The sequence below is a fragment of the Populus trichocarpa genome, chromosome 15, assembly GCF_000002775.5.
Source record: "Populus trichocarpa isolate Nisqually-1 chromosome 15, P.trichocarpa_v4.1, whole genome shotgun sequence".
Lineage (NCBI taxonomy): Eukaryota > Viridiplantae > Streptophyta > Magnoliopsida > Malpighiales > Salicaceae > Populus > Populus trichocarpa.
This window is the reverse complement of record NC_037299.2, coordinates 5,088,038-5,115,934: the sequence shown is the minus strand read 5'-3', so window position 1 is coordinate 5,115,934 and position 27,897 is coordinate 5,088,038. Positions and strand designations below refer to the sequence as shown.

Sequence of the window (27,897 nt, the reverse complement as noted above, 5' to 3'; positions counted from 1 at the left end):
TATATATAAGAAGAAACATAGCTCTTTTCCACAAAAAACTCATAGCAATTAAGCATTAAAATAATAATTGTATATTTAAAAAGCTACGTGTCAATTGAAACCACTGCACATTTTAAGTGGCGCGTGCGGTGGTTTCCAATAGTGAAAAATAGGCTTCAACTGTCTTAGTTTATTTCTTGTCATCTCTTCTTCCATTATAAACGTCGTGCCGGTGACCCTCTTTCTTTTTCTTCATTTATTTATCTCCCCTTTTCTTGTAAATACATTATGGTCCTCATTGTTATAATTATTTCATATTCAGACCATTTAATTTTGATTATTGTTTTTTAGTTATTTTTTCTTTTATTAAAGTTTTGTTTGTTTTCAATTCAAATCTTGGAGTTTAATTTATATATTTAAGGTATTTCAATTTGATCCTTCTACTTTAATTTTCTTATTTTTTCCTTTGCCTTTTTGTCAAAGTTTTTATGGCTTTTAATTTTATCCTTCAAATCAGTTTATGATTTTTGTTTTTTCAATTATAATAATGATTTCAATTTGGTCCCTTTTCTTTTGATTTCTTATTGTTTTCCTTGGTTTTTTTGTTGAAATTTTTATAGTTTTCAATTCTATCATTCAAATCAAGTTCATAGTTATTATTATTATTATTGATGATAATAATAATAATGACGACGATGATGATAATAGTGATAATAATTCAAAAAATAGTAATGGAAATAATAATATTATTAATGATAACAATAACAAAAATTAAATTAGTGATGATGATGATGATGATGATGAGAGAGAAGAAGAAGAAGAAGAAGAAATAGTGATGATAATAAAAATATCAATAATATCTGTTGTAATGATAGAGATAATAACAATAGTAATAGCAACAATAATAGTAGTAGTGATGATGATTGTGGTATTGATTGTTAAAATAATAATAATATTAATAGGAATGCTACTATTATTACTAATAATAATAATGTTAAGAATAGTTGTGGTGGTGATGGTGATAATAATAATAGTGGTTATAAATAATAATAATAATGATGGCATTACTTATTAATAATATAGTAATGGTAGTGATTTTGATCCTTATTTTTTGAATTGTTATTTTTTAAAATTCTTTTGTATGATTATAATTTTTTTTTCAATTTCATCCTTTAATATTTATTTTTTTGGGGATTGATTTTCATGACTTTTTCTAGATTAGATGCTTCAAATTTAATTACCCGGGTCATGAGTTTAAAAAGTTAACATATTTTTTTTAAAAAGATTTTATAATAATTTTTTAATCAATTTATTCCAGTAACAAGTTTAACAAAATGTTATGTGTTGGCTTAACTCTAATTAGAGTTTTTACATATTTTTCATAAATGAATTTTTATACATTTATTTTATCTATTTTTAGTACCTGAATAATATTTTTTGTTTAAAAAAATAGTTCAGGAGAAACGCAAGCACAAAGGCTAGTATACTCTATATAAAAAAATAACAATACACACGCAATACTATAAAATATTGCAAATACTAATATATAAATTCTAATTAAAAAAGAAATTAAAACATTAATATAGTTTATCAAAAAAAGTTTTATCATGTTTTTTCATTATTACCTATTCATACATAAAAAAACACTTAAATAATATAAAATAAATATCTCGTATCTAGTAACTTATTAATATTTTATTTTGACTATTAAAACTCTAAAAAACTTAGAAAAAAATAATTAAAATTTAAAATATTATATCAAATTATTAAATTAAGTCATAGTATTTTTATTTGTTCTCCTTAGTTATTGTCTTATATTATATTTGACTCTTTTGGAAGAAAGGATTCATTAAGTTTTCGTTATTTCTTTTTACAATCGCTAATAATATTTAAAAAAACTCTTTTGAACAAAATGATTTATAAAATTTCTATTCGAACATATTTTAATTTATATTCAGCGCACATATAATTAAAATTCATAAATAATAATATTACTTTAAAACTTCATAGATTATTATATTGAATTTCGGTTATTTTTTTTATGTTAACTTTGACTCTTCTATAGAAAATGATTTATATCTATTGAGAAACTATACTAATATTATAAAAGATTCCTTAGTCAAAAGAAGCATAACATTATTATTCATGTTTATAACTTTAATAGTTACTAATTAAGAAAAAAGTAATCCACTCAAATTGTAATATAATATAATTTAAGGAGAGTTGTTTTATTTTTTAATATTAAAAATACAAATATTAGTATATGAGATTCAATGTTTTTCTTTTTATCAAGCTTTATTTCGAGCTTTTTTTAAGAGCTTTTGATTATAAATATTACAAAATATAGGTAATAAAAAAAAGAAATTAAAAAAATATTGTTGATTAAGAATTAATATTTTTTTTCTTACAATTACTACTCATATATTTTTAATGCAATGTTTATCAAGTTAGTTTTTTTTAAATAAATAAATTTGGAAAGTCTTAAGAGTTTTCAATTATAGATAATACTAAATACAAGCAATCAAAATAAAAAATAAAAAATGATTTTAGATTATTAATTTTATGTATAATTATATTTATTTTTATCATATAGTCAATTCAATTTTACTTTTAAATAAAAATGATACGATAGTTTTTTAATCGAAACAATTATTTACCTACAATATAAAAAATAAGTTCTCTTTTCTTTTCTTTTTCTTTAAGAAAAAGGTATGAGTGGCAGCATAGTATAAAGAATATTGTTTTAATTTTAACCACACTTATAAAAAATCATACAAAAATTTTAAAGTTTATTATTAGGAGTTATTATAATAAATGTATATAAACTTTTAACTAACTATTAACCATTAAGAGTATGTTTAACATGATTTTTAAATTATGACTTTTAACTTTGATTTATAATCTAAAAATTTATATAATTTTAAAAAATTAGTTTAAATTATTTTAAATTAGAAGTATGTTTAATAAAAAAAAAATGACTTGAAACAACGTTTTTAAAGAAAAATATTGTATAAGCTATATTTTATAAATTAAAAGTAAAACAATTTAATTTTTAATTAAATCAAATATTTAACTCATTTTTATAATTTTTTATTGAAATCAAAAGTTATTTTTAATAATAATCCATTCATGGAAAAAAAAAACTGATACAAATGTCTTTTTTTCTTATTTGGAACCAAATTTAATTATAATATTCAATTTAAATTTAATTAATAAATAATTTAAATTTACAAATTTAAAAGAGATAAAATTTAATTCATTTTATTTTTTATATAATATATATTGTTTTAGTAAATGAATATTAAAAAAAGTTTTAATATTAATTTTTCATTTTCATATTGTAAATAGAAGGGAGCTTTAAAATAATATAAGAGATGTTTGAGAATATGGTAACAATTATTTTTTTTAAAGTATTTTTTGTTTGGAAATATATTAAAATAATATTTATTTTATTTTTTTAAATTTTTTTTTAATATTAATACATCAAAATAATATAAAAATAATTAATATAAAATAAAAAAATAAAATAAAATCTAAACTTTTTTAAAATACAAAAATAAGGTTTAAGAATTCAATTTGAACTCTGCATTTTTAAAAAGTGGAAAAAGATAAAACTCAATAAATAGTTACGCGGAAACCAGGTGCCCAGTCCTGTGGTCTCCAAAGAATTCGTCTGCCGCGAAGAAACTGTTAACAAAATTTTTAAAGTTTATTATTAGGAGTTATTATAATAAATGTATATAAACTTTTAACTAAATATTAACCATTAAGAGTATGTTTGACATGATTTTTAAATTATGACTTTTAAATTTGATTTATAATCTAAAAATTTATTTTTCATAAATAATTTTAAAATTTTTAAAATTATTTTAAATTAGAAGTATGTTTAATAAAAAAAATGACTTGAAACAACTTTTTTAAAGAAAAATATTGAATAAGCTATATTTTATAAATTAAAAATAAAACAATTTATTTTTTAATTAAATCAAAATTTTAACTCATTTTTATAATTTTTTTTATTGAAATCAAAACTTATTTTTAATAATAATCTATTCATGAAAAAAAAACTGATACAGATGTCTTTTTTTATTTGGAACCAAATTTAATTATAATATTCAATTTAAATTAAATTAATACATAATTTAAATTTATAAATTTAAATGAGATAAAATTTAATTGATTTTGTTTTTTATATAATATTTAATATTTTTTAAATTTAATGAATATTAAAAAAATTAATATTAATTTTTTATTTTTGTGTAGTAAATAAAAGAGAGTCTTAATAATATTAGAGGATATTCGAGAGTATAATAATAATAATTTTTTAAAAAAGTTTTGAAATATATTAAAATAAAAATATTTTTTTTATTTTTTAAAAATTATTTTTAATATTAGTATATTAAAATAATTTGAATTAATAAAAAAATTAATTTTTTAAAAAATATTTTAAAAATAAAAAATAAGGAACTTTGCCTTTGTAAAAAGTAGAAAAAGAAAAAACTCAATAAATAGTCACGCGGAAACCAGATGCTCAGTCCTGTGTTCTCCAAAGAATTCGTCTGCCGCGAAGAAACTGTTATCAAAGGAAAGAGAAAAGAGAATGGTGATCCTGTTGGTGGCGACCACCTCAGATCCGGCATCCATAGGCCCAGCCTCGGCTCTTCTAGCCATGCCCGGTTGGCACGCTGGCCCCTCCTTGCAGGTCAGCAATTCTCACCCTCTGCTTTTCTTGCTTTATTTTCTTTCAACAAAATTAATTAAAGTTTAAACAAGAGACTGACTGACATGAATTCTATGGCGCGTTTGTTAGGATGCCGTAAGTTTTGTAAACAAGGAAGTGAGGCTAATAAAAGTGGATAACAGTCTTGTTAAGGAGGATCACTTAGATAAACGTTGGGAGGAGGCAACCGGCGAGTTAGTCGATGAGATCATTTTTCTTAGCAAGCATGCTGCTTCTTCTAGTCGGCCAGCTCTTACGGTCCATCCAATTGGTATATTAGTTTACATTCATTTTATTGTACTACTGTTTGGTTCTTTGTGTGTTAGCCTTATGGATTCAAAGGGGAAACAATAATGAAATGAAGAATGTAATGTTTGTTCGGATTTGCATTCTTGGATTAGGTACTCCACATATTAGTGAAGGAGAGGTTCTTGTTGCTGGTGGGAAGCCAGGATGGGCAGCACCTCCAAATCCTCGGATAGGACCATGGTTGAGGCTCTTGAGGACTATTGCTGAATCACAAAAACTAACTCCTGAATTCGAGGTAAATTGGAAATTCTTCATTTGGTTGTTTGCGATGCGTGTGCTGTGTTCATTTGATAATCCTAACAGGTTTGGATTCTTGATTTTCATTTCGAGTTACTTATGCTGAATTAATCCTTAAGGACTAGAGATAGTAATAAGTTGTGCAATATAGTTGCTTATGGGCAATCTCAAAGTAAGTGATGTATAACTTCTCAATTAGATCTGCACAGAAATTTCCAACTTATTTTAATCTTATATCTTCTCCTCAAATATTTAGCTGTCAAAATACAACTCTCTTGAACCTCGTAAAAAGACTCCTGGGATATCTTTAGATCATAAATTCATTTACATCTAACTGTCAGTGCCCAGATATTCTTCCCTAGATACAGCAATACCAGTGGAGGATTTATTGTATCTAAGTTCCAGTCATGTCATAATTTATCTCTTCTAAATCTTAAATCCAATAGATCACCCTCCTCCACACACTATAGCTAGCTGTTGTTGCCTTTTTCATTTGAAGTTAAAGAGAAGAAATCAGGAAATTCACTTTAAAGGTTGATTGCCCATGCCAAACATTATAGTAGATCAGGTTCTATTATTTCTATTAATATAGACATCCAAACCATTTGTAATAGTGTTCCATAAGCTAGCACCTTGAGAACTCTTAACTCCTCTGGAACACCAGCCTCCAGTACCTTCCCTGCTCTTGGCAACTACAAGTCTCCAAAAACTATCATGCTTTACTGAGTACCTGTCCAATCAGGAGCACTCAAGCATCCTTATCAAAAGGAGTACACTGCTCTCTCCAATTTACCAAGTAGCACTTAAAATTCCTCTTCCATTCTCTTCCTCAAGAAATCCCTTTGAAGCTTTTCCGATTCCTGAACAGCTGAATCTGGAATGGGAAATGAAGAAAACAAATGTAGGCAAACATGGTTGCGTGCTCATAATGCAAGTAATTTTCTACACCTCCAGAGATACTGCCTCTTCCACATGCTCCTGCTTCTTTACTGAAGCTAAATAATATAATCTTGCACTGAAATTGCCTTGGAATGCACATCTAAAGGAAGCCCAGGATGACTCAATGGGAAGAGATTCAACCATAGCCTAGAGGAACTTTCTGATAATTGTTGCATTTAGTTTAATCTCAAACTGCATTTATTGATTAATTCTTTTTCATTAACTAGTTTATGCTCTAGTTTAATCATAATCATGAGTATTAGTATTAGTGGGTACAAAAAAACTCTTTATTGTGGCTGTGTGTTTCCTTTTCTTCCCCCTTTCACCAAAAGAGTTGAAACATACTGACTTTTTTCAATTTTTCTATCATGTTTTAGGTTACATTAGAAGCCACACATCATGGGCCATTAACTAATTCGCCAACCATGTTTGTGGAGATTGGTAAGATTCTACCACTGATTAGGTCTGCTTTTTTAATTATGGGATCGTTATTATTGGTTTTACAATCCATTGACCTTTTGTGTTGTTGATTTTCCTGGTTTAATTAATTGTTGATTTCCTTTTCCATTTTCACTAGGTAGCACAGAAGAATACTGGAGGAGGCAGGATGCTGCACAGGCCATTGCATTGGTGGGTATTTGTTGGTCAGAATAAGCTATATTTTATATGCAGTGGCCTTGTTATAGTTAAATTGCATGCTTTCAAGACATTACTTACCTGCTGACTTCACTTTTTTGTTTGCATTTGATTGGAAAGTTTTAACTTTGAATCATTCATAGTTTCACAATCCAGTTCTCTCTTTCAGTTGCCTATGAATGAGCTATAAAGCAGCATGACTAGTGTTATGTTTGAGTTTTGAAGTGATAATGAAGATTTTTACCCTGTTTAGTGATATAATTTGTTTGGTGCTTGAAGTTAGTCTGGGAAGGATTGGGTCTTGGAGGAGGAATTGCTGAGGGAGACTGGGGCAGGTACATAACTTATTATTCTCAAGCAGCAAGATATGGAATGAATAGATAATTCCATTGTTTTAAAGTAATGAATTGCAACCTATTTTTCTTAAGCAACAAGATATGGAGTGGGTAGATGAATTTCCATTTTTTTTAAATCAAAGGGAATTTGTTTCACTCCTGGTACTCCTACTTGTTAGGCATGAATAATCTGGGAATACTTTTCTGGTTTCCCTAAGGTTTTTCTGCATGTGTCATGAATGTTTTCCATGTTATATTACAGCGAGTGAATGCAAGTGTTTGATGCTTGCTTACCATTTCTTCATCTGATGACCCTCTCTTGGTTTGGAAAGGGAAAGGGTAAAAGAAAAAAACTTTATACCAAAAGATAGATAGATGAAGGGGGAAATAGAGCAGTTATTATGTCCCAAAAACCCTTCAAATTTACACTTTCATTTGCAAAATTGATACTTCTATCGATTCAGGAATGGTGGTAGCAACAAAATCCTTCTTGGAATAGGTGGCGGGCATTATGTGCCCCGGCACATGGACATTGTTCTGTAAGTTTCCATCTTGGCATCTTTTTTCTATCTATATGGCTGAGTAATTATTTTGTACCTTACATCATCACAGTAATTTTGCTCCTGAATTAAGCGTATTGTTTTTTTGAATGGAAATGGATGGCTGTTTATCAAGATGACAAATTTTATTTTTTATTTTAATGTTCCATTTTCAGAAAAGATGGTGTTTGGGTAGGCCATTTGCTTTCTGGATACTCCTTGCCGATGGAAGATCCTGGTCAATCAAAAACACAACTAAATACTGAGGCTGTGCACGGAACTTGGAGAGAATCAATCAAAGTTGCATTTGAAGCTACCAAATCAGCTTTCCCTGGGGGAGAAATTCTAGCACATCTTGATCACAAGTTTGTCATTCCATGAACGAATTTTCATCTGTGATTAGTGTCATATCCTCCGAAAACCACTTTTACCTTAATTGCTTTGATCATTGCGATCTATAGTATGCAGACCTGCAGTTTGTGTGTGAACACAATGTTAATCTAGAAATGACTGAAAAAGAGTTAGTCAAGAGGCATGGCCTTGTTTGACAGTTTTGAATATGTTGGATTTCAAGTAAAATTCATATTTTTCCCCTCAAAGCACAATGAGCTACTTGCATCTGATGCTTTGTGATGCTTATTTTCTTCTTCTTTTCTAAAAACTGTATCATCCTAATGCTATCGATTTTATTGGTGAATGCAGGAGTTTCAAGAGCTGGCAGAGGACTGCCGTCACAACTTTCTTGGTGGAGCAGAACATAAAGATTGGGAAAGCCAGTGACTTTTCTTAATTATTGTGTCAGTACTATTTGAATAAAAACCAATTATATTTGAAAGGATTCATACTTTGTTTCAATTCTCTTGCGTAACAATCTTAGCCAGGGAGAGGATGAAGAAGAAGATTTCTTTTCAGATAAAGTGGAAGGCTCTGGAAGGTGCTAGGGCTGGAAAAGCTAGGATATATATATTGGGAGATGAATACGAATGGATGGCTGGGTTTCATCAAAGCACTTGCAATGCACACCCCAGCAAGATATAGTCTTATTTAAATTCAAAGTTATTAGAGTATTACCTTTCAAGTTTGAGTTTGAATTTGTATGAATTTCTCTATTAGCTAAGAGGGTGTTGGTGTACGCGGCAGCTTTTGTTTTTAAAGTAAACTGCACAAACAATGTGTTTGGTCAATGTTGAAACTTAATTTCCTGTTTGTGGAACCCAGTACAATTTATGTTGAAAACACAGGTTTGCCGAAAGCAGTTTCAAGTTGCTTCTCCCCTTCTCCTGCGGTCTTGACTGTGGAGAGTTTCACTCTCCACTGTTCATGGCCGGACCAGTTCCGGTCTAAATATAAATGTATTGGACTAGGTCTGGTCTAAATATAAATGTATTGGACTGGGTCCGATCCAGTAAAAAAAATTCAATTTTTATTTTTATTTTTAATTGTGTTTTATTTGAAAAACTAGTATTTAACATTATTCAATTGCACTACATAAATTAGAAGAAGATCGCATGATGACGTAACATTTGCAGAATGTAATCACAATTTTAATTTTGTTCCTGATGATATTTTACTTGATGTTGTTGCATGATAAGGAAACCATGGAAATTGCAGTCCTTGTTGGATGGATTACGTAATGGAATTGTAAATACTTTAATGGAATAATAAAAAATATTTTATATAAAATACTATTTATTTTATGATGAAATGGTAGTAGTTAAATCTACAATATTTAAAATAAAAACCATCAATATTAATATATATATCTTTCTAGTTATTTTATAACATAAATTTGAAAAACATTCTTAACCAAACATATTAAACTACTTTTTGTTTAACCTCAATTTCAATCACAGTTTTAACCAAACATGTACAAATACCAAACCAGCCTCAACTAAAAATGCTTTTTATAAAACAATTTTTTTTTAAATCACAACCACAAAAACTACCACAATACCAAACACACGAATTCCAAGGTTATGAAAAGATTCAGTGTTTAATTTTAATTTTGTGAGGCTTGAACTACCTTAAACCAGTACTGAAAACTTCATTTTTTTACTAATTTATTATGAGAATCAGCAAGCATTATCAATATAATCCATTAGAGGAACAATTTTTTAGAAGAATATGTGAGCATCATCAAAGTATCTATTAGAGTCATCAATTATACTAATTATAAGATTTAAAACTAACACGATCTAAGAGTAATGAGTAATTCATTGGGTTGATTAAAGATATTTAGGTTAAAAAGTTGTAAATCTATTAAACTGGATCTTCGTGTGTTGTTTGGGTTATATTTAAAGATATAGGTAGAATTTTGTTGCGATTCTAGTTGGGATGAAAACTAAACATTTCAAGTTTTCCATCCATATATATATATATATATATATAGTTGAGAGAGAGTGATATGTTTGAAGTTAGGTTTAAAATTTACTAGCAAACACGGAAAGTAAAAAAAAAACTATCGAATAAGGATTGTCTTTCATATGATTTGTGGATTTTTACAAGACAAGATACCAATTAGAATTCCTTAATACCAATTAAGCAAAAATCCTTCTTTTACTAGGATTTCTTACACAACAACAACTCTGACAACATTGGAAGTCTTATTTTTTGCAAGGAAAAAAAGTCGGATGCTAGGGAGTATTGTTTTGCAAAGAATTTCTCATTTTCAAGGATATCAAGATGGTAGCTTGCGGATTGGACAAGGAAAGTCAATTTTGAGCTTATTTTTTTAATGCATATTTTTACACTAATAAGCATAAATTTTGATATGAACGTTGAATTGAGCTGAAATTTTACCAGAAGATTCTATATATCTTGATTTTTTGATATATGGTTAAAATTTCATAACAATCAAGTTTGGAAAGACCTTGCAAAAATTACACTTAATTTCCAAGTTGGTTTAGGATTATTTTTCCTATTCTATTTAGAACCCTTTTATTATTTTTCCAGCTTTGTTTAAGATGTTTTATCTAGTATAAATAGGGTTATTTAACATGTATTCAAGGTTTTTTTTTTTTTTTTTTTTTTTTTTCAGATTGCTTATGATTCGTAAATAATATATTTTGTGTGGCAAAATTGCTCATTCTTTTGGTTTTTCATTGAACTATTCATGACTTATTAAAGATTAATTGTTTTTGTAGTGTTCTTCCTTATACTTTCAGTTCTTGATTCTTTATAATCAATGGGTTCAGGTATTTTATCTAATAATTTTCTTAGTTCAAGTAATTACTAGGTTGAGTTTTTTATCAATCTGAATTTAACTTTCTTGAATTGTATTCTTTCATGTTTGTGGGTTCTAGGATTCTTATCCTCTAGGTTCACATTAATTGGTATCAAAGCAAGATTCTAAAATCAGATTTTATCCATCCATCTTAAATTTTTTGCATTGTTTGCTTGTTGTTTCTCAATTATTGAATTGTTGCGGCTAAAATAAAATGAAAAAAACCAAAAGTTTCAATTAAGTTTTCCTACTACCAAATCAATATATTAAAAAAAGAACAAGTAAAGTTGAAATCACAAGTTTTTGTTAGTGATGCAAAATTGAAATTTACAATTCTTGAATTTGAGACTTGAGAAAATTGCAATACAGATTCTGCTGAATTGGTTGGTTTTATTACTGGGTGTTGTTTGTTAAAATATTGATTTCGGGTTTCATAATATTTTTTGTTTCAATATGTAATTATTTGTTTGCAAATGAATTTAGATTGTTTGAGTTCACACTAGTTTCTAGGTTTTATAGAGTCAATTCTTGAATTTCATTGATGTTTTTGTATTCCTTTTTGTTTTGTTTTTGTAATTGTAATTGTATTCGTTTTTGTTTTCATATTTGTTTTCGATTTCCCTAAAGAACTGAAGTGGCAAGCAAGAGAGGTAAAAGACAAAACGGTGAGACTTTTATCGTGAAAAGCTAAAAATTTGAGTGAAAAATGAGTGAAGGTCAATGTATTGAGTGTAAACACGCGAGGGAGTGTGAGGATATTTCTTGTTTCTAATATAAAATTTCAGATTTGACGATGTCTTCTAAAAACGGGTCATTAACTAAGAAAGAGAAGAACACTTTCTCTTTTTATAGGCTATGTAACAAGAATTTAAGTACATGGATGTGATATTCAATAATATAAGGAATCAGCTATGCTTACTAAGTTGCAAGAGAGACGATCCCAAAGGGTTCATAATACAAGGAGATAAGAGAATCTGAGGATCCAAGCTATGAATGCTCACAATAAAAAAACTTGTATGAGATTTGTCAAGGTAAGCAAGGGTAACCAACTTACAATACTTATTAAAAGAACAAATAAACTACTTGATGAATGGAAAGTTGCAAACCAATGCCAAAAAAGATGCAAAATGATCAGATGGTGATTCAAAGATGTTAAATTCTAAAACTACGAGTGGGAAGGTTGAAAACTTGTTGGGTTTTTTATGAATTATTGGAAAAGAGAATAGGAAAGAGTCTAAAGAAAACTCTTGATACAACAACAATTTCATACCAAAACCTAAATCTTTCAATAGATGATACAAGAGAAATCAAGCATGAACATCAAGAGGAGAGTAATAATGGTGTCTATGAAGTTAAAGATTGCAATGCAAAACAAGAGATAAGTTCTAAGAGTTATGATGATTTTGAAGTTCTTTCACTAGACAATAAAAATGAAATAACAAACGAACTTGAAGAGGATAACAAGAATAATTACTGTGAAGTGTATCATTAAAATATGAATTTGGAAGGTTTACATGAACATGATGAAGATAATAATGAGAGTTCACTAGTTTTGAAGCATATAGAAGATGCACTAGTTAATGACCATAACATAATATATCTTTTAATTGATCTTATGGAACAATATGAGACTTTGTTGGAGAGCTTTGAGATGAGAGAAAATGGTTTTTTGATCGAGGACCTTGGGATGAGAGAAAATGGTAAGTTGGCTGAAATAAGAGCAAATAGTGAGTTGGTCAAGATTAGAGAATGAAAAGAAGGGCCACTTGTGAAAAAAAAAAGTGTTGGTGGTAAAACAAAGAAAGTATGAGAGCTTTTATGCAAAAACTAGTGTTATTGAGAATGTTTTTTATACTAACAATCCTATGTAAAATAGTGTTTTAGTTTCTTTGTTGTAGGATTATGAGAATATATTACCAATAAATGGTGTTCTTGTTGTTAATTCGAGGACGAATCATTTTAATGAGAGGGGAAATGATGAGAATCAACAAGCATCACCAAATAATATATTAGAGGTGCCACTTAGATCAATTACAAGGTCTAAAACTAAAAAGATCCAAAAGAAATTAATTAGGATGATTCAAGATATTTGGGTTAACAAGTTGTAAATATACTAGATTGGACATTCATATATAAAACTACAAGTAGAACTTTGCTTCTATTCCATATGAGATGGAAACTAGAAATACCAAGCTTTCAATCAATACATGTTAGGCCTCGTGACTCGTTTAGACGAGAGAGAATGACATGTTTGAATTCACGCTTAAAAGCTGTTAGAAAACAAAGAAAAATGAAAAGGGAACATTTTCCATATGATTTGTAGATTCTTTCAAGAAAATGATTTAATTGCATGTGGAATCCTTATTTTGCAAGGATTCCATACTTTCCAAGAATACCAATTTGGCAACAATCCTTATTTTGCAAGGATTTCTTATGCAGCAACAGTCTTTTTTCTATAAGGAAAGATTTCAGCAACTTTGGTAGTATTGGAAGTCCTAATTTTTATAAGGAAACAAATTTGAAAGGCAAGGAATTTTCAATTTTCAAGGATACCAAGTTGGTGGCTTGGGGATCTAACAAGGAGAGACAATTTTAGACTTATTTTTTCTAATACAAAATTTTAATTTGACAATTTGATCAATCTTAGATTATACCGGAAGATTCCAGAGGTCTTTTTTATATTTTTTAAATTTCATTGTAATTAGAGTTTAGAAATGTGAACCCTTGGATAAAGAAAAAAATTTATAAGAACAAGAGAGTAAATATTATGTTAATTTGTAAATTGAATATTCTCACAAAGAGATAATGGATTAAGGGAATTTGAAATAAAAGGTGTATGTAATGTAAAAAAATGAAAAAATGAAAATGGCTGAAAAAAAAATATAGAATTGTGAATAAAAATTAAATGGGAGTGATGTAAGAGGAAATAATGGTACTGAAATATCATTTAATGAAATTCAAAATAACCTAACTTAAAATTTACGGTAACAGGTGTTGAAAGTTGAGAGAAAATTAACTAGAAAAACAAAAGGTTACCATGGAGGGATATAATAGGAATTTCATAAATTATTGTTTATAACGTGTGTGTGGCTGGCTATTTGAAGAAAATAGAAGAGAAAAGAAAAACATGCTAAATACCTTTACAAAACCTTAGGAAAACAAAGAAAGTGAAAGAAAATCTTGAAAGTTGGAAGAATCAACACCAAAAACATCAAATTCTGAAGGAAAATCGAGTGAGAGAGAGTGATTTTGAAGGGTAAAGTGGCAGCAAAAGAAAGGGAATAAAGGAGGGAAGAAGAAAGTGTTAAAAGCTTGGGTTCTAGTTCAATTTTTCCCTTGTTTCTTGTGCTTAGTAGGTAATGATTCCTTTTACTATGTGAAGCTTTAATTTTTTTTGACAAGATATGGAATTGATTAATTAAGTTTGTATTATGGAAGTAAGGGTTTTCTAAGAAAAAATATTTATGATGGTGTTCTTTGTTTGGAATAGTAATTTTGATCATAAAAAACTTTGAGTAAGTATTGATTTTTGCTAAATTTTGGAAGAATCATATGTTTTTTCCATGGTTTTGGACCAGACAAAAAGAGGGATTTTATGAAATTCAGGTAAATAATTTGTACTTGTTGAAATGGTGCGTTAAGTGAGAATTGATATAGATATAGTGATTTATGAATTTATCTAGGCATCATAAAAATAATCAAGTAAGTAGGAATAAGACTTTGACCAATTATAATACGGTGAGATTTACCTTAATTGTGTTTCAATTATATTGGGTGTAATTAAGGTTAATAAAAATATGGCATGGTGAAGTCAAAATACATGAATAAAGCAAAATAAAGTATGACCCTTGTGGTTGGCTAAATGAAGAAATTTGGAAGCTTTGATAGTTGGTATTTAATTATAAGAAATAGTAAAACAATTAAGAGATTGTGTAATTATGTGTTTTGAAGAATTTTAATTGGAAAAAATAATGATGAGTTTAGATATGGAAATTGTCATAAAGAATCAAGTTATGATTCCTGAGGTTATGGAAATTTATGGTAATGAATTAATTCTGTTTTTGATGATTCCTGAGGTTATGAGAATTTATGGTAATGAATTAATTCTATTTTTGATAGGGGACACTTCGACAGCTAGATCACAGGGCGGAGCTAATGCTAGGACATCACACATTGCAGGTGGGTGTCGAACACCTATATTTTATAATTTTTACACTAATAGAATTGTTAGATTTACTTCCTTTTATTTCTTGTATTAGTATGGAAAATCGTTAAAAAAATGGGAAAACAAAGAAAGAAAGGAAATGGATGGAAAAAACTTGGTTAGCTACTTCTAATATGGAGGTTAATGATGTCAAAAGGTTCTTTGACATCGATATTATCGAATGTTAAGTGAAAGTGTTCATATAAGACTTGATTAGCTATTCTGAGATTTGAAAAGCTAATGATATTAATGGGTTACATTGATATCGATATTTACTCAAACTTGATTAGTCAGTTCCAGTAAAGAACACTAATGATTCTAACAAGGTTCGTTAGTATCAACATAAAAATCCAAAGGATTAGAAATAAAAGGGGGGGGGATTTGATTAGCTTTCTCGGACAATTAAGAAAGCTAATGATGTCAAGGTGGAAACCTTGCCTTCGACCCTTAAAATTTATGATTAGCTAACTAGGGAAACAATTGCTAATGATGCTAGTGAACTGATGTCGATATTTTCTTGATTACCTATTCATTAGGTGATGGCTAATGATATCAATTTTAAATTCATATCGACATTAAGAAAATTATCCTGGTTATGGATATATAATAGTATGATGATGTTAATGTGGGAAGTTAAATAAAAAAAGAATTAATGTATGATAAGTAATGTTTTATCTTCGAGTTGAAATAAAGGAAAACAAAGGATTTAGTGATACTAAGTGTATTAGTTATTATTAGTTATGTAAATGATTATATTTGAATGTTATACATTTTAGGATCATCTCACTCGTGTCATGCATAATCTTACATTATCTTACTTTTGTAAATGTTGACTAAGTATGTCATGCATATTTTGGCACATTTGAAATTGCAGTTTAATTTTTTTTACATTTGAAATTCTTCTAGCTTGCTTTTGCTAATATATCAGTTTTCTTTATATTATTATTTGTTTTTTTGAAAGAAAGAAGATGAATTTGAGGAATAACTCAGAAATAAATTATGACACAACTTATTAAAATTCAAGGGAATAATCCAGTAGAATCTCCTCCTGATACCCCTTTAACTTTGTTTAGTGGACATCATAGACACAAAGCCAAACCACTTGGGGACAACAAGATTCAATTAAGGCTAATAAAGTTAGATTTTTTCATGGAGGATCTATATAACATATAAGATTTGAGGCATCCATCAATGATGATGCTATGAAAGCATTCATTAATCTCAAGCACGTTTCTTCAATTGAAAAAATAGCACTTAAAAGATCCAACGATACTAATACAAAATATCAAAGCAAAAATAGATTGCAAACAAACTAAAGAACAAAGGAAATGAAATTGAAAGGAGACTTGGTGTACCTTAAGCTCTGGTTATATTGTTTCATGCAGCATGTACCAAAAAAAAATATTTTTTTATTTTACCAATTTGTATTCAATAAAAACCCTTAATTAAGTTCTACCAATCCATTTAGCAATTAATCTGCCGAATTTTCTTTCCAAATATCTTCATGCTTGTTACATCTTAACCGAGTGTTACTCAATTTTGTGTATTTGTTTCCCATTGAGAAGGATTGATCTCTTGAAACCTAATTTACAGAACAACACATCAAGGATTGAGAAAGAATTTACATTAACAAGAACAAAATAAATATATTTTGTTTACATTAATAATTTATTTTGATATGACCCTACTTCTTTTAAATTGTTTACTGTTGGATTGATGCTATGGTCACGCAAAACCAAGCACGTTCAAGTTTAAAATACGTGATATATATTTTGGATTCGAGAAAATTCTATTTCTGAAAAATATATTTTATGGGTCCAGATGAGTGAGTAAAACTCTGACTGCTCCAGACTTTTATAAAAAATACACGTTCTGACTTGAACTTGAAACCTACGGTGTAGATTTCAAGTCTTTTACTATCACATTATTTTTTGGGGATAAAATATATATATAGCCTGTCACGAGATGTCTGCGCCACGGAGTAAAAATTCTGTATGTTCTTTTAACATAATCTAGCTAAATTGATGAAGAATAAGCTTCTTTTTCTTCTGGAAAGCATGTGTCTTGTTGACAGTGGTGGTTATAAATTGACTTTTTAAGTTCTTATTGACTTTTTATGTTCTTTTAACTTAAACTAGCTATTTTCTACACCCTCGATCTTTGACAAAAAGAGATTTGAAGGAGAAGAAGAAGTTTCGTCTCAAAACAATGCATCTCCTAAAATACCCCTCCTTGATTATTCTAATTTCTACCTACAGTTGTTTCTTGTTAAGGGAGGAGCTTTTCAATTTTTTTTAATTATACACTAATAAAATTGTTTCTTATTAGAAAAGTAATAATTTCAATTCCATTGAAAAAAAAATAATTTTCTAGTATATGTATCATCTTCTTATTAATTTTTTTCAATAAAAAAAATATTTTATGGGTTTTTAAACTTATAAAAATCGAAGGCAATTAAAATCAATAAAAATAAAAATGATTTGAAATAAAGATAAAAAAAAGTTTTTCTTCTATCAAAATTGTTATCTTATCAATGCACTTTTTTTTACTACAATAATTATTTTTTAAATACTTATCAAAATCATAAATGGCAGTTTTAATACAAAAGAAAAACAATATATTGATACTTTTTAGGTGAATGTATTAGGAAAGAAAACAATGATATATTACTTGGGCGCTGTAATGGAGAAATTTGCAAAAGCTAATTTTTTTTACTAATTATATAGTTATGAAAAAAGAAAATCATAGAAAAGATAACCAGTAAAATCATGGAGAATAAAAAGTATTTTCCTTTTATGAACCAAATTTTTTTTTATATAAGAAGTATAAAAGAAATTAAAAAAAGATATTAACAATAAATATAATTACTTGAACTTTATTTTTAAAGAATATTAATGATCACAAACATATAAAAAAACATGCATAGTAAGTTATCATAGAATAATTAACAAAATGATTACTAATATCATTAAAGGGAAGAATAACATTAAAAAATAAATGTTAAGTTAATCGATATCTAATGAAAAAATATCTTGAATATATTTTATTTTATTTTATTTTAATTATAATTAGTTTTTTTAATTAAACTTTCATAAAAAAATAAAAAAAATAATCATGAAATATTGTAAAAGGAATGCTTCCTAATATCATAAAAAATATCGTAATCTCATTTGAAAAAATCAAAATTGAATGGTATTCAATGGAATAATTTTTTTAAATAATTTTAATTAATTTAATTAAATGGTTTTTTCATTAAAAAAAATAAGAGTCTTTAAAACAAAGTGCACAAGTCCCTCATGCCTAGCTCATTTTTTTTAAACAACCAAACGACACATCTTCTCTAGTTTGACTCTGACCATCTAAGATGGTTAGAAAATTAGGATTTCAACTAAAATGATTAAAAAAAAAATCTATTTTAAACTCCTTTTAAATCTAAAAACATCTAATGAACATCTAAAAGTTCAAAATCCCGTATAAACATCAAAAATCAATTTATAATCATAAATTAACATTGAATTGATTAAAAAAAAAATAAAAAATCAACCTGATCCACAAAATGTTCTCGAGTCCTATTTTACTTTTTTCAACAATATAAATGTTAAAAAACACCGCAATGAAACTATTCTTGTTAATAAAATTCATGAACACCAAGATTTTTTTTTTGTTTATGTAATGGGTTCAATCAATAATTTTTTCTCTCTGCTCTCATTTTAAAGCAACTCTCTCTTATTTTTCATACTCAATGACTAAAAATAAAATTTTAAAAATTAAATGGACTGAAGAGGAATTCAAAGGAAAGTAGGTGGATCAAAGAGAATTTATTTTGTACCAATTTGCAATTGATCACTTGGTTTTCCCAAGTTTTAAACTTTGATCTTCTATTTTTTTAATTAGGTAATTCTATAATAAATGATAAGGAATTGGGCATTAATTGGGTCAGTCACGTGATGCACATGAGCGAGACATGAAATGATAAATGCATTTAGCCTCTGTCAGTGTCTGTTAAAGAAGGGAGGCAAACTTGGACGTTATTTTTAGCGTCAATTTATTACAGGTTGTGGCTATAATAAATTATGTTAGAATTGAAGACACCTGTTCTTGTTTCTGTAAGAATTTGAAATTCAAAATAATTTTTTTATATTTTTAGATTATTTTGTTTTGCTGATATTAAAAATAAATTTTTTTAAAATATTAATATATTTTTAAATAAAAATATTTTTTTAAAAAATCATTGTTACAAGTAAACTGCAAAATCAGCAAATCAATTAACAAGAGTTAACTAAACAGAACATCAATATTTGAGGGACTGAGTTAATATGGACAATCGGTTGGTGGGTGACTCAATTGTGGATGGTCACGTGGCAAATTTTTATCCCTTCCCAAAAAATGATAATAATATTCTAAACTCAACGTGGTCACTCTCAATTGGTTGGATTTGATGCCATAATTGGATACAATGTGACATTGTTAGATTACTGATCTGCTACGAGGCATTACATTTTTGTTTTCCAATTATTTATATATATCTTCTACTCTCCATTTATTGGCTGTGAATTCTGACTTCATCTCCCAATCTTTTGTATTGGTTGAGCCTTTTGTAATATATATATATATATATATATATATATATATATATATATATATATATCGTTTCTCAAATATTATATATACAGCAGAAATTATAAAATAAAATTATTTAGGAGTCATCTCGTTAGATAGATCTAGAGTTATTTAGAGATTTATTAGCTGAAAATCCAATCTTTTTCTACTTTAAATAATTCTTTAAAGACTGAGTTATCTCATACCAAAAGTCATCCAATTGTTTGTCCTCTAACGGTAATTCACACGAACCACCCGTGAAAAATCTTCAAATCTCCTAAATCCCTATTTAGAAGAGAGAGATTGCTATGTCTAGAGTGTTAGCTTTAATTCTATGTTTTTGTAGTATTACTGTCTAATAAACAATCTCTAAAAAATAAGAGGCATAATTTACTATTTATAGAGAAATCTAAAAAACATATAAATTGATAAAATATCAATTTTTCCATTGAATAATATCCATATATTAAATCAGGAAGATTTTTCTAGATTTAGAAATATAATCATTGTATTAATTATATTCTAGTTTTTAATTTCTAAAATATATTTTAATCAAGTCATACTTAATTAAATCATCTCATTTTAATTATGTCTAATGATTTTTAATGTGTGTGGTCCATTAGGTTTCTAATATGTTGGTCTAAATATAAAATATAATTCTAATTAAATATATTAAATAATTTAATTTATTATCAATTACACAATTGATTAATTTATATTTGAAGATCAGACGCATCGTTTAGCAACGTGTCATGATTTCCAAAATATTAGAAAAGTCATTAGTGATTTGACTTAACCTTTTAATGATTGGTTTCTCAGTGTAATTAATATCATTTCATCAATAATGTTTTAATTTAATATTAAAGCATGCAATATGTCTGTCATGTTAAATTATGTTTGTTCTCTACATAATAATCATTGATTGTTTGAATAAGATTTAAAACTCTTTTCAAATCTCATTTCACATTGACCAAAGATTTCTCAGTCAATAGTCAATGCTATTTGAAAACAAATGAAATATTTTCTCTAATTCACTTAGGGTGATGAATCCTCTTTTAATTACTTAAGTATCTTCATATAATTCATGTTATTCTAATATCTGTCCTTTCATTATCTCGATTAAAATAACATGTAATATGATCAAAGTATAACATTATCTATATAAGATAACTTAGTAATATCAAGTTTAAAGATCACTTACACAACTGTCACGTGAGCCTTTCCATAAACAGAAGTGATCTCTCCATATAAAATTTTCATGCGGGTCAGTTCAATATACGTGTCTTATGACAAGAACCTACATATTAATTTTACGTATCTCTTATACCTCAGCTTGTAATAATAGCTACTTCCTTTCATAAAAGAAAGAACATAATATGTACCGGTTTTTACAACTCTATTGAATGTCCAGTATTTAAGGGAGCATCAATCAAAAACATTTTAGGAACAATGATTTGATGCAATAGGAATCCCATAATTATAATAATTTTATAATTTTTTTTTGCATGACATTTTTTTTCTATGAACTTTATTTTTACTCTAGATTTATTAATCTAATATTATATGAATATTAAAGATAAATTAAGCCTTTAATAATAATAAATATATATTTACATGAATATAATAATATTGTATGTAACTAACCGATTGACTACAACACATATTAAATATATACATGTATGTGTAGAGTATTGCAAAACTCTTTAATAGGTTTGTTGTGTCGGTGTTTATGTTAAAAATAAATATTTACATGTTAATTATTAAAAATAATAATTATTACAAGAAAATATAAGAAGGAATTTAATTGAAATTGATGGGGTGTAATAGAATCAATCATATTAAAAAAAAATCTTGATTGACACAAGAATTAAACAAATAGTCTACCTATTAATCAAGTGATCAGGATTCACACTTTACCAAGTAAAAACGGACAAAATAATAAGAGTTTGAACATGTACACGGAATAAAAAAAACTTAATTTTATTTAGAGAGAAAATCCTCAATATATAGCTAATTAAGAATCATAAATTAGCTTAGTATTCATTTAATTTAAGGTTTTAATCTTAGAAAAGTCTTCTTATCTTATATTATTATTTAAGGTTTTAATTTTAGAAAAGGTTATGAAATTGAATCGTAGAAATTTAATTTTAATGTAAAATAAAATAAAATAAAAATCTATTTCCATTCGTAAAAGAAGAAGAAGAAGAAGAAGAAGAAGAAGAAATCAACGGTCAAGTTTTTGTTGGCATCGAAATTTATGGGACATAAATTGTAAAAGAAGAGGCAGCCTCAGCTCACTTGGTACAACGTTAAGATTTTTGGTAGCTAAACTAATTAAAACCCACCTGTCAAGAATTTGAGTGTTCTCTCAAGGACCAAAAAACAACAGCTAATGCCAAAGTCTTGATTTTGCCAACCATGTCATTATCTCCTTCAATTTCTCTCTCTCTTTTTACCATATCTAGAATCATAACCGTCTCAAGGTCATAATTGTTCCACACTGCCTCAGTGCCTGTCACTCCCTAATTTATTCGTGCACTTCTTCTACTTTTTTCAAATTCAAAAGCCTCCATTTCCCTCTCCTGTCCCAATTTCCTCTTGTCTACTGTTTTTTTTTCTTGAAAAGAGGATAGAGCATTTTCGTAACTGTCAAAAAAAATAAAAAAAAAATGTCCACACCATTGACTATGACCAGGCTTGTTAGATGGAGAGTGAGGGACTGGGCGTCCTGTTTCTTGGCTTGCAGGTTTTCTTTAGGTACCCACAAGAATTCTATCTGAGCTTGGTCAATTATTTTTTTTAAAAAAGAAAAAATAATAAGATTCGGGCACATGGGTTGTGTAGAAGTACTAGTTTTTTTCCATTGTAGCAATTTTCATGCAAAAACTATCAGCTTTAGCGTTGTGTTGATTTCTCTTTCTGTCTGCTGTTCTTTAGCATTTCCTAATATTTGTGAGTTCTGTTTGTTTTTGTTTCCTTACAGATGATGAACAGGAAACGTTTCCCAATTCATCATCTAAACTGCCAATCAGAAACATGGTTTTTGGCGTGAAAAAAGACAGTACTAGAGGTGGCAATAAAAGAAACAAAAAATTATCGAAAAAAAATAAAAAATTCAGACAGGTAAATCCTGGTTCAACACAGGCTACTGTTGACAGTAGTGTTTCAGTGCAAAATTGTAATAGCAGGGACTCATGCCGGCCCCACTTGCAAGATGAGGAATACATTGTTTTTTGTTTTGGAGAGGATGGTGGTTTTGATGTTGTGAAAGAATGCAAGTCGCCAGAAACATTTCTTCATTTCACTGCTAATAATACAAGTCCAAGGTCTGTCAATCGAAAGGTGAGCACTGGGCAACCATTTCTTCATTTTCTGTTCTGCAAAAGGTTAGATATTGAGCTAACAAGGCAAGTATAATTGATTCAGTGCAAAATTACAACTGAAAGATTCAATATTTATGTTCTTCGATCTTTTTACGATGCCAAAACAGCTTCACTGTGTAGAGGTAGAGGTTTCAGAAACAGTTAGGAAGAGCAGCCATCAGAGGAAGTCAATTGTTGCAAATGGACATGAGACAGAGATGACTCCTGTTAAAAACGTAAAAACACTCTCTCTTTTTCAATAGTTAAAACAAAATTTACATGGCAAGATTGGAAAACTGAAGTAATCACGTAGAAAATTACATGACATGCTACATATTTTCTATTGGAATAATACGTAGGACTGATTGCTATGAATTTAACAACAATGAAACTTGTTGGCTTTGTGAAGTGGATGAAATGGGTTGGAGCATCAAATTTAATTTTTTCTTTTATTTCTCAATAGGAGGAGGAAGCAGCTGACAGCCATTCGGGTCTAGACCCGCCTTGTAATGCTAGAACAAGGTGGTGCCATATTGGAGAGATTGACAATTGCGGGACGGTATCTGCTAAATCTAGCGACTCAAATCAATCAGATGGAAGCAGTACAGGATCTTTTTCCTTTCCAGTGTAAGCTAATTAAACGTGCATGTTGTTTATTTTCAACTTGGATCGTATAATTTTTGGATACTAACTTTGTTAAATGATCAATTAAAATGATGCAGAATGCATTGGGAGTTGATAGGCAGTCCTGTGCAAATGCCAAAATCAGAGAGCCTTCATGCAAGGAAGCACAAGGCCCCCTGTGCTCGTTTTCAATGTTGTAGATTCTGAAACTTGTCCTCCCTCTCTCTCTCAGTTTTTCTTCTTCTAGATATACTAGGTCTACATTAAATAATTATTATTAATTCTCGATTTTCTTAATCACAGTAGCTATCAATGCTTGCATGCGAGGACTTGGTTCATTTGTATTTGATTAAGTATTTGGTGAGGTTTTTGTAAGCACCAAAGTTGAGGATCAACTAGAGTTTCCCATCTAATTGTGAGGAAGTTGAAGGTTATTGCAAGCCTTTGACAGAAGCATAAAGACAGGAACATAAATAATGCTATAGAGATAGAACATGAGAGAATAAACAAATGTTTTTCTTATTAAACATATAATTTTAATTGGATTCGACTATAATAGCATGGATTGGTTTTTGGGACCTTGAACTTTCTTCGCTTCCTCTCCAGTATGCAGTTCATGATATCAAGGGATAAATTTGTGCAAGCGACATGACAATTCGATGAGCAGGGCAAGATATACTCTAATTTCTCTTTTGCTGACAAGCTATTTCTCCAATGCTTTTTATCCTATACTACATTTACAGGTTCCACATCATAAAATTTGACAGTAACCTCTCTATTGTATCCCAGCCATTTAACAGAGCATAAAGATCTCTTGTACTGTAACACAAACACGGTACAAAAATATGAAAAGACCGTACAAATACATCAGATTTCTCCCCTGTAACCACCAGACCCGAAATAATCCGTCCTGGAGATGGCGAGTTGCTGGCCTCTCCGATGCTCCAACTTGGGGCACTCACGGATGCGGTGACCGAGACCACCACAATAAGCACACCCTTCAACTCCACTTGCAGCAGTAATTGTGTCTCCATCTTCCATTGGATCATTTAACTCACCCAAAACAGGAGGAACCTCTGCTTCGCTTCTTGCAAGAGGTGCTTCAGATCAAGAAGTGTTGTCTCACTCTGGTTTTTGTTTATAAAAGTTGTTGCAATTCCAGCCTTACCACATCTTCCTCCTCGCCCAATCCTATGCACATAGTTCTCAATTTCAGCAGGCATGTCATAGTTAATCAAGTGTTGAATGTCAGGAAAATCCAAGCCTTTTGAGGCGACATCAGTTGCAACCAAACATCTTTCTTGCCTTCTTTAAATGATGAAATAGCGTACTCTCTTCCTGGCCTTTGCCTCAATGAATAGCCACAACAGCCTCAACTCCCTTCAGGAGAAGATACTCGTGAATGTCACCCACACCAGCCTTGTTCTCACAAAATACTAACACAGGAGGTGGTGTTTTCTGTAGGCATTCATTCAAGAAGGTAAACAATCTTTGCCTCTTGTTTTACTTACTCAGCCTCCTGATTATTCTCCACATGCCACATGTCCTCCATCACTTCCCATGTCGTTAAAAGGCTGTCTTATGAACAATAAAAAAGGTGCTGCTCATCGCGCTGAATTCAATAAAACAAACTTGTGACCATGTCCTTACTGGCTTTCTCAAATGAAAAGTACCAAGTCTGGTGGAGAAAAATCCAAATTTTTAACATTATTTTCATTAACAGTTAAATCAGTAATAACTGTTGCCAGAATGTCCTATTTGAAGTTAACAGCAAATACACAGAGCAGCAAATATTAAAAGTTTAAGAGGTTTGAGAAGTCTTCCTGGATAGAGGTCTATATTGTTGAGGTTCTTGAAACGTATTCAGAAATTCTAAGTATCTCATTAGATATATTTAGAATTATTTATTTAAAGATTAAATTTTTTTTCCAGCTTTGAATAATTACTTCAAGATTGAATTGTTGCAAAACCACAAGTTGTCCAAGTATTCGATATCTAACAATAATCCACATTAACTACCAGTGAGAAATCTCTTAAATCCTTTTAGAAAAGAGAGATTATTATAGCTTTGAATATATCTCTTTTCTTTTGTCTTTCAATGTTTTTGTACTATACTGTTGTACTATCATGTAATGCGAGGGATAACAATCTATTTATAGAAAAACCTAAAAACTCTAAACGAAAAAAATATCAATTTTCCCCTTAAATAATATATATGTGTGACCCATTAGATCCCTTAATAAGTTGATCTAAATATAAATCATAATCCTAAATAAAATAGAATTAAATAAATTAAATAATTTAATTTATTATCAATTCAATAATTAATTGATTTATATTTGAAAATCAAATATAATATTTAGCAACCTGTCATAATCCCTTTAATATTAAAAAAATCTTAAGTAGTTTAATTTAACTTTTCAGTAACTAGTTTTCAGATTGCATCGCCTTCCTTTCAGACATTCTCCTTACAGGAAGCAGCGGTTCCATCCTGTCAACAATGGCTCTGTAGATGTGATTCCTTTAGGCAATTCACGACCTGACACAAGTGTCCTCTTAACAGTTCAATGACTGTCTTTAGGTGCTTGTAATGGTTGACAAGTATCTGACTATACACCGGTATATTATCAAAGAACACCAAGATAAACTTCCTTGGGTGCTCCTTGAAAACTTCATTTATTAGACTCTGAATTGTGATTGGAGCATTGGTTAACCCGAAGGGTATGACCAAAAATTTGTAGTGGCCATTGTGTGTCTTGAAGACTGTCTTAAATTCTTTCCCTGGGGCCATTAAGATCTAATGATAACTAGATCTGAGGTCGATCTTGTAAAAGATCACAACCCCCACCAATTCTTCTAGCAGCTCTTCAATCATTAAGATACGATACTTATCATTGAGATACAATACTTATCTCTATAGAGTGTCTTTCTATAGTCATGAGTATCTGTAAGGCCTTAGATTTACTGCTTCATTCCCTTCCCTCAAAGGAATCCTGTAATCATAGGTTCTGGGTGGTGGTAGCCTTTTAGGTTCCTGAAATAAGCCTTGGTAGGCTTCCAAGAGACTCTGTAGGTGGGCATCCTTAATACCTTGGAGTTGAGGTAGAGTTGTCAAGAAGCCAGTGGAATAGTCATCATTCTCCTCTACTATCTTTAGGCAACATAAATGATAACCAGCTACTTGCTTTTGGCTTCCAACTAGAGAGCTTAACTGCTCTAGTTCAATGGTTTGAAACTTAGGTGGATTCTCCCTTTGAGTAATACTTTATGTCCCTGCCAATCGAATGACATTCATAGGTGTTTGTAGTTGCATGAAATATCTCCTAACATAGATAGCCATTGTATACCTAACATCATCTCACAATTACTCGGCTTAATGATAAACACATCTGCTATGAAACTTATTCCCTACATCTTCCATCGGAGTCTCTTACATATGAACTTGCAAATCATCTTCTCGCTATTAGCTGCTTGCACAATCATTGACTTAATAGCAGTTAACTAAAATTGTAGTTTAAGGGCCATAATAATGTTTAAGAAGTTATGGGTACTTCTAGAATCAATCAAAATGCACTTTGTCATCCTTTCTATCTTTCTAGTTACTTTCATGGTATTGAGTCCCACAGTTCCTTCCAAGGTATCGACGGAGGTGTGTGGGGTAAATTATCTTATATTGATTTTCTTTTCCAGAACCTCATCCTTTGTGATTCTTTCCTCCTCTTCTACTACACTTAGTGAATACAACCTTTTATTTCGACAACTGTGTCTAAGAATGAACTTTTCATCACACCAGAAACACAACCCTTTCAGCCTTCTCTCCTCGAACTCTTGGTTTTTGATAGGTTTTATGGGTTTAATGAAGGTTTTATTGGTGCTGTTGGTAAGGGTACTGGTTCAGTGGGCAGGGTTTGATTTTGTTATGGTTGTATGAAGGGTTATAAGGTTCATCGTGGGATTTAATGGGGGGGGGGGGAGATGTGATCTGGTTAGGTTGACTGGTGAGTGATATAAAAGATCTCCTAGTGAAGCTTGAAGATTTCATGTAGGCTAGAGTATTGGCTTGTAATCTAGCTAGATTACTAGTATGTTTAAGGGTCTGAGGCTCAAACATTTTCATTGTGTTTTTTAATTCTAACTCCAGGCCTCCTAGAAAGATAACCAAAGCTTGTTTTTCGCTGATCTTAGCCTTAT

General features: G+C 29.3%; 2 protein-coding genes across 2 annotated transcripts; both read left to right on the top strand.

Moving 5' to 3' along the window:
* The first annotated feature begins 4,493 nt into the window (after window positions 1-4,493).
* Window positions 4,494-8,907, top strand: LOC7475625 (D-aminoacyl-tRNA deacylase). Its single transcript, XM_002321430.4, has 9 exons — window positions 4,494-4,681; window positions 4,790-4,970; window positions 5,101-5,243; window positions 6,562-6,625; window positions 6,762-6,814; window positions 7,100-7,155; window positions 7,620-7,694; window positions 7,871-8,059; window positions 8,397-8,907. The coding sequence occupies exons 1-9, from the start codon at window positions 4,580-4,582 to the stop codon at window positions 8,482-8,484; spliced, it is 951 nt and encodes a 316-aa protein (XP_002321466.3). The 5' UTR covers window positions 4,494-4,579; the 3' UTR covers window positions 8,485-8,907.
* Window positions 8,908-22,020: 13,113 nt separating this feature from the next.
* On the top strand, window positions 22,021-24,291 carry LOC7475626 (protein BREAKING OF ASYMMETRY IN THE STOMATAL LINEAGE). The gene is made up of 5 exons (XM_024585900.1): window positions 22,021-22,477; window positions 22,704-23,062; window positions 23,211-23,318; window positions 23,546-23,709; window positions 23,805-24,291. The coding sequence occupies exons 1-5, from the start codon at window positions 22,390-22,392 to the stop codon at window positions 23,911-23,913; spliced, it is 828 nt and encodes a 275-aa protein (XP_024441668.1). The 5' UTR covers window positions 22,021-22,389; the 3' UTR covers window positions 23,914-24,291.
* Window positions 24,292-27,897: the final 3,606 nt, after the last annotated feature.